The following is an 8,068-nucleotide window of genomic DNA, read 5'->3' on the forward strand; positions in this document are numbered from 1 at the left end:
GGACTATAGTCTAAGTTGTGTAGCCAATTGAAAACACAAACAGTAATGATGTTTAACAAGAATAAGAAAGAATGATGACTTAATAAAGTTAAATTGCAACATCAGTGATTTATAGGTGGCAAAATAATGGGTCTGAGTAGGATATAATCTATAAATAAGCATAAACCCTAGTTTTAAAAAAAAGGTCTAGAAACATATTAAAAAACTACATTTAGAAAGCTATCTTCAGCACTGTTATATGAGCAGGCATGTACTAATGCATGCTTTGACGTCATCTTGAGGATTGCATCGTATGACAAGTGGTTTGATGCCTCATAGAGGAACAGAGTAAACTGGGGTAAATTGAAAATTTTTTTGCATTGTTTGCAGGGTTTTTACAAGAAGCATGCCAGATTAATGTTGGGTAAATGTTGGGCGAAGATGCTACCTAGATTTTGATGGACAGTGGATGTTTGTTAGATAATCCACACAATCCCGCCAATACGAGTAGCAGGTGTTGCTGCGAAGGGCATCTATTACTGAAAGAGAAAGTTGCAATTCATTGAGTCCATATGTAAGACTGAAATAGAATATCATATCTAATTGCTCAATGTAAACATATTTCTACATATTTACTCACTGAATGCACCGGTGTATATAGTTTTTTAGGAAGTGAAAAATACATTATGTAAGTGACTTGGGGGCACCCAAATGACTGGTTTATTTATATGATGAATGAATGAGCATTTGTCTTAGCATGATGATGGTCCTTAATTATCTGCAGACAAAGGTTGGTGTTGAGATGAGATGTACAATATATATTCAGCATGGGTGTGCATATATAGTCATATACTTGATTAAATGTATTCTATTTATGTCAACTTGATGAAGTGTATTCTACTTATACTTGATGAAGATTGGGTTGTAAATTAATGCTGATTTATATAACTGCATTTGAATACAGTATTTGTTTAACATCCAAATGCATATGGATGGAAACAAATTTGGGGTATTGGTCCCAAGTTTGTTGAGAAATAATTACTTAGAAGTAATTGTTTCCAAACCACAGTATTTATGCAAATAATCATGCTTATTTAAATAAGCATGAATATTATTTTTGCAATATATAGTTGTGTACAAAAAATGCAGCCAAAAGTGCAACAAAAGTAGCAGTAAACTTTTGTGTTTAGACCCTATGTGCCTCGCAAATGCCAACCAAGAAAAATGAATATTTTATTATTGGGACTTAAATAGGATATTGCGACGAATTTTTTTGGACGCAAACTTCAGCACCTCGACAACCATTTTACCGTTAGAACCTCAAAAATTGTTGCAAATGTACCTATTGTTGCGAAATTTGCAGCGGCCGAGAATGCTTCCAGAATTGTGGACTCAGTTGAGTCAAACATCAAGTCGTTAGGAAATCTATTATTGCGGCGAAATTTTTGGTGCCGCAACAACCTCTACTGCATATGAAACACAATTGCATCGAAACAAAAACCGTTGATAAAAACCTATTATGGTGATATATGAACAACGGGAAACCGCAATATAATTCAGAGTAGGCATTAGCATCGATTTGGGGAATCGTCAAAAAACACATTAGCAGTGAGAAATTAGCCTATTAATGAGGCGATATGTATACATTGAAAAATAACCGTTGTGGCGATTGAGGAGATTGGTCGAGAAAATGATCCACTATTTACAGTGAAGAGTTAACCTATTACGACGAACATTTATACCGCAATTAACTTTTTTCAACGATTTAATGTGAGATCTATACAGCCAATAGTGGCGATTATAGATGTACTTGCGTCGACCATAATTCGCCAGAAAAAGGTAACTAATTGCGACAATTTTTTTGGTTCGCTGATTTTGTGCAAAAAAAAAAAAAAAAAACAATTCCAACGAACATGCGACGATGGAAATAGCGACGAGAATTGTATTTCCGGCTATTTCCCATAATACTAGCGACAAAATGTGGCGCTGGGAAAAGTCTTATTTCTTGTATCGTTCATTAATAAAATTGGCGATCGATGTAATAAACTCCACACCATTTTGAATTTCTTTTTTAAGATTTTGAAAATATTATAGGACATTATCACAACATTACTATACAAGATAAATAATGTGCGTATCCAGTTGCTCTCTAACACCTCCACCTCTCCAAAGAAATTCCAACGGAATATCTCGGGAGGGAGCATAATCAACTCACAGCATCGATCGATAACCAAATGCCTTCAATCTCCACATCGCACCTCTCCTCTGTTTCCATCCTTTAATCCTCAAATTTTCCAGTTTAAAGGACTTGGAGTTTAGAAAACGAAACAAAGTCATGCCTTCCCTTGTTTGCTTTGGCTACAACCCAAGACAACAACACTCGAGAGGACAACCTCGTAATAGTATAAAACATAAAGCTATAAGTTATACCAATTGTTAAATGTATCAGTTGGCGGTTTTATCACAAAAGTCATTTAGGGGAGGATCAATCAGTACCTTAATCTCAACCTTCCTCTGCAATTCCTGAAGCACCTTTGCAGACTAATTTTCTCTCTAATACCTCCAACTCTCACAACCTAGTCAAATTGCATAATTCCCATGGAAGCATCTTCATGTGTAAAGACCTTTTTTTTTAATAATAAAAAAAAAAAAAAAAGGGGATTCTCAAGTCAGAACCCAAATGAACAGTCTTAATAGCGACTGAAAAGTGAGGGAAAAAAGAAATATTAAAGTTTACTTCCTTTTTATTTACTTATTATTTTTCCCACTCTGTTCTCTTTTTTATTTCTTTTTTTATTCCCTTCCATCATTCCTTAAGTCCCATAGGTTTGATCACCTAGAATTTGGCCCATTTTCTCATTGAGCAAAAGGTACGAAATAAATCAAATTTACTACCTCCTACCACCCATTTGTTACTTTATTTATTTATTTATTTATTTTTACTTAATGGTTAAAAAAATGACTATTAGTGAAGATATATATTTTTTTAAATTTTTTCTAAATGATTAAGAATATTAAAAAAAATTAAAAAAATAAAATCTAAAATACACTATAGAGTAATAAATAGGTGGTAGGAAGTAATAAGTCTATCATTATCCTTTAGTTTAGATATATCCTTATTTTTTATTTAAATAAATAAACAGCACCAGCAGCAACATCTATATATATTGTACGGATGGGTACTCAACCCACCCCCAACCTACATGTGAATTTATTTATTAGTCACCTGCCCATATACCCGCACTTAGGATGGGCGAGTTGGGAAGGCTAATTGCCCAGCCCTATTCGTTCTAGATGTATAATTTAATGGCGAGCTCACAACATTAAATTCTGCTTGTAGATGGTGTGGGCTTCGGTATCAAATATTCGATAGCACGCCTCTATCACTCAATGTACAAGGGCTGCCAAATTACCAGCCTCACCTGCGATTTTCCATCATGTAAAGCCTCAAAGGACCACAAAAACCACTAATATGACTATTATGCTGAATTGCAAAGCTGAAATATTTTAGTTAGATTCAGATATTATTCCATAAACCTGGGTTTCTCAATAATACAGCTTGGAATAATTCTTGGTCAATATTCAAAGGAGAACCACAGGTTAAAGCGACCTTTCTGGTTTCATCAGAAACTACAGCTTATTTCTACCTAGCTACTATCCAGGAAAATGCAAGAAAGATAAAAAAGATTGGAAATTCCTCGTATCCTCAATTACATTGACTTTGACCTCACCAGAATACACACACCCCCAACTCTACGTAACGACTGTTCAAAGTCCTAAGAAAAGTAAATGGCTTTTTCTTTATAACAAAAAAGATTCTAGCAAGCAATTTTTAAGGCTCAGCTGAAGCCACAACATTCAAGGTGAGAGAGTTCAGAAACACAAGATGTAAGTTTGTGAAATCGACCTAAAAGTTATCAGCTGTCTTGTGATAGACCATAGAAATCACTATCAGCTTCGCAGTATATCTTCCATATCACTTGGTAAATGCCAAAACTATGTCTATAAACCTCGTTTATGAGTAAAATTATGTCTGCAACCAATTGTGCAAAATATGTATTGCTTTCCAAAACATATAAACTCAGGAATTGGTTCATGTCAGCATCAAGCACCCCCCCTAATGATGCCAATGTTTGAAGGAAGGGGGTTGGATGGGAAGCAAGCAGAGACATTACTATAGCATAATTGATGAACATGGATGAACATAGGAGCAGCTTCAAAATTTCAGCAGGATTCTGAGAAATTTCAGGATCTCGGTAAATACTCTAGATCGCCACCAGAACTCATTGGCATGCATAATGCAAATTAAAACTTAATCAATATCTATAATGCATCTTTAAACAAGCGTCCCCATTCAAGTAAATGCAACAATATATTCAACACATAACAAAAAATGGCTAAAAATATTAACTGCAGGCAGATCTATACATGAGTTTTAAAGTTCATAAATAGCTCGTAAAAAATGAGATAAATATAAAGTAGATACATTGTACTCTCCTCTGCTAATCTCTTTCTGATGCAAATCAAACTCAAAAGGAATAAAGATCTTTCACGAGTTACTCAGTTTCATAGAGAAATTTGAATAGCTCAAACAATAAAAATCTTCAATAGAATGCCAGCAGCCAGCAGCTTGAGAAACAACAGACCAATTAGATGGAGATGAATTTGACTTTAAACTACATAAGATTACAGTCAAAATCTGACAAAAACACGAGAGTTCGTGCCTTAGATAGCCTACATCAAAATTTTCAATTGCTGTGATCCTACCTCCTTTTATGTTACAGCTCCGTTGAATTGTCCAGATGAGTTTTCTGGCCTTCACAACATCACCCAAGGTAAAAGTTGTCCAAAAAAATAATTATTGCAGCTGCTACAGGATCTATTATCAAAATATACTACAAGAGGGACATCAACGGATTGACAAACAAGAAAGATGAAATAAACACTACCATGATTAAAAGGACCTCCTACAGCAGTAGTGTTGTATGTTACATTTTCACAAAAACAGCTCTTATGAGTGAATGCGTCCATAAAAGATGCAATTCCTGATAAAGCAATGAGCTCACAAGCATAAGTTGCTATGACAAGGATTATTGATCCCTCCATCTTGGACTTAGGATGGGAAAGAACCCTGAAGGGGATAATGGAAATAGGCCTGGAGAAGGTGGAGGTTGAGGACCTGGACCTAAAATCCCTGATTGTGCCATGGGAGAAAATGCAAAATTGGGTGTCAGCGGCGGAGGGAACTGAATCCCCGGTGAGTACAATGGATATGATGATCTCGGTGACCACAAATTCATGTAACCCGATGGGGATGGCAAGAGGAACTGAGAGATTGGGGAGGGTAAAAGGGCAGGGCCATTCGATTGCGGGGAAGGGAGATTAGGCATGGGTGGGGTAGGACCATTCACCCTAGGAGAAGGGAGAGCAGGCATGGGAGGATTAGGAAGTAAAGCAGTGGATGGTGGATGACCCTGAATTTGACCCGGAAATTGCAGTTGTGGTTGAGCTTGAGCTTGGTTACCCCTTGGACCTGGATCCATTATTGAATTCTGAAGATACCGCATGTAAGCTGAGATAGGAGACTCAGCTGTATTTGCCCAAATTGAGTCCCCAGGTGTCAGTGGATGCAGCGGTGTGGGTGATGGCTGTCCAAACTGACCATGTCTGACAAAGCTATTATTGTACATCATTGGTGGAGGAGCTACAGGAACCGGCATCGGAGGGGGCATGTGAGGCCGGTTGATGGGCGTTAATGGGGGAGGCCGAATTTTCTGCAGCCGCACACTCTGGGGTTTTGGCAGGTTGTTCGGAGGTCTGGGCAGAGGTTCTTGAGAAGGTGAACCAGTAAGCTGCTGAACAATATTTCGAAAGTCGTTCTTGCTAATGTTGTAAACCTGCGGCTGAGGCTGCTGCCTGGCGGGATTATTTGCAAAATTTGGTTGGTGCAAGGGACTCTTCCTTATATTTTTCCCCATTTTATTCACACCCAAATGATCATTATACCTGTTCTTGGAATTATCCATTTGGTAAATCTATATACCTAAAACCCACAATAACAAATAAATACTGCCTTTTGTATTGTCACGCAAAGTCAAATCATTCATATGCTTCAAAGCAGCAGCCAGAAATTTAAACTGCAGCTCAAATGCTAGCAATTTTTGAGAGAACCCAACCTCAATCTCCAACCATTTCGGAAAATCAAATATTTAGTTTTTTTCTACGCCCACAAACCATTCAAGGCTTGGAAAGACCCAAAACCTTATAATTCAAGCTCAAAATAACTTTGACTTGTTCACGGTGATGTAAGCACAGAACAAATCAACCCCACAAGAACAAATAGCAAACCCGATAAAGCTGAGAGTCAGAAGCAGAAAACATACCCTTTTCTTTGCTCAGTCGAATCAACAAAACCCAGATTAAATCAGCTTCGGTAAGCCCAGGAATTCCTCAAATCCCAAGCTCAGATACTTGAGTTATACAAAATTATGAACCTGAAATCTGCAACAAGACTCCACCGGCCACACCCACAGAACCGAGAAGAAACCCCCCAAAATTATGACAAAAGGCGAACAGCAAATATTCTCAAAGCTCAATTCCAGGTCACCCAACAAGAAATCATCTTCAGAGTGTACGAACTCGGAAAAGAAAAATAGCAAACGCAAAGAAAGCAAGTGAATAGGAAGAGAGAGGGAACAGGGATTGGAAAAATACGTCTCGAGTAGTGGAACTCAGCACCAAGGAGAATCCAACTGAATCTTCTTCTTGTTCTTCTCCCTTTCTCTCTCTAAACGAATACGAAACCCTAGAGGTCGAGTTGAACGGATACAAAAATATAGTTCAAAGGTCAATGTTGAAACGAAACGAATGACTTGTAATTCATTCAGCTAAAAATAAAAAATAAAAAAAGAATGACTTGTAATTATTTGGGAGAGAGAAGGTAATGGAATGGGGGACCTAGCAGTGGGACCCGGCGGTGAGTCGGTGACGATAGGAATGCATAAGTTGATTCGTGACAAAACTAGTTTCCGGGTATGAGCGTTTCCCGAGAGCCACAGAGAGACCAGGAAGTCAGTCAATCTGTCTGCACTCTGTACAGTTCAAACTTTTTAGGATTAAAAAAAAAATAGTAACGCTGTGTACAGTCACGAAGTCTACAAATATTTTACAATCGTTTTAAAAAAAAAATTAAAATTATTATTAAAAAATTAATTTTTTTATGTATATTTAATATTTTTTTTCTAAATAATTATGTGATATTTACATACTCACAATTACAACCAGTATTTCTCTAAAAAAAATTTATAATAGATGATATATATAGTAAATTTTATAGTATTTATTATATATTTAATATAGTTCAAAATTAATATCAACAGTTATAAGTATTACTGGCCCTTTTTATTTTTTCACTTTAACCTTTTTTAAATTTATAAGATCTTTATTTGCAAAATTCATACGACTAAGACTACTTTTTGTTTAAATTTTGTCATCATAGTTGTTAATTCAATGTATTATAAATAGTTTTATATGGTAATAGAGTAGTATAACAATTTTATTCACAATATTATACATACTGAAAAATAGCTTCATTTGATCGGTATTTTTTTTTAATTTAAATTTTAGATTTCGTATTTTAAAAGCTTCATCATTTTCAATAACATAGACATTAGTATGTACTAGTAGTGGCTCAACGTGCGAGGCACATTTGCCCATTTGGAAGAAAAAAAAAATCAGAACACAAAAATCCTCTGCTCTAGAAGCAGAAAATAGCACAAATTGATTAAAAAATGTATTCATTACATACAACATAAATGTATTGATTTTAAAGCTGTAATAGCTTAGAACATAGGAAATTAATTCATTTCAGTATTCTATACAGGTAGATTTCCATGCCTATTATGCAATAGTTATCAGTCATCTTCAACTATAACAGATAACAGCTAGTTCTTCTCTTTCGGGTTCTTCAAGTTTTCAACCCTTTTCCCTTGATTTCTAAAAATTTTATAGCTATACAGCATCCAGAAATGATTGCTAATGGATGTGAATTCTACATCATGAATGGAAGATACACCATTCACGCACTCAA

General features: G+C 35.9%; 1 protein-coding gene across 1 annotated transcript; it reads right to left on the reverse strand.

The window, feature by feature from the left end:
- Positions 1-4,385: 4,385 nt before the first annotated feature.
- LOC121234937 (protein HAIKU1-like) lies at positions 4,386-6,867 on the reverse strand. The gene has a single exon (XM_041131081.1). The coding sequence runs from the start codon at positions 6,003-6,005 to the stop codon at positions 5,070-5,072; it is 936 nt and encodes a 311-aa protein (XP_040987015.1). The 5' UTR covers positions 6,006-6,867; the 3' UTR covers positions 4,386-5,069.
- Between the last annotated feature and the right edge of the window lie 1,201 nt (positions 6,868-8,068).

The sequence above is a fragment of the Juglans microcarpa x Juglans regia genome, chromosome 6D (assembly GCF_004785595.1).
Source record: "Juglans microcarpa x Juglans regia isolate MS1-56 chromosome 6D, Jm3101_v1.0, whole genome shotgun sequence".
Classification (NCBI taxonomy): Eukaryota; Viridiplantae; Streptophyta; class Magnoliopsida; order Fagales; family Juglandaceae; genus Juglans; species Juglans microcarpa x Juglans regia.

What these genes read in the sequence shown, in the direction of transcription:
- LOC121234937 (XM_041131081.1), bottom strand. Translation starts at nt 6,005, where the DNA reads ATGGATAATTCCAAGAACAGGTATAATGATCATTTGGGTGTGAATAAA.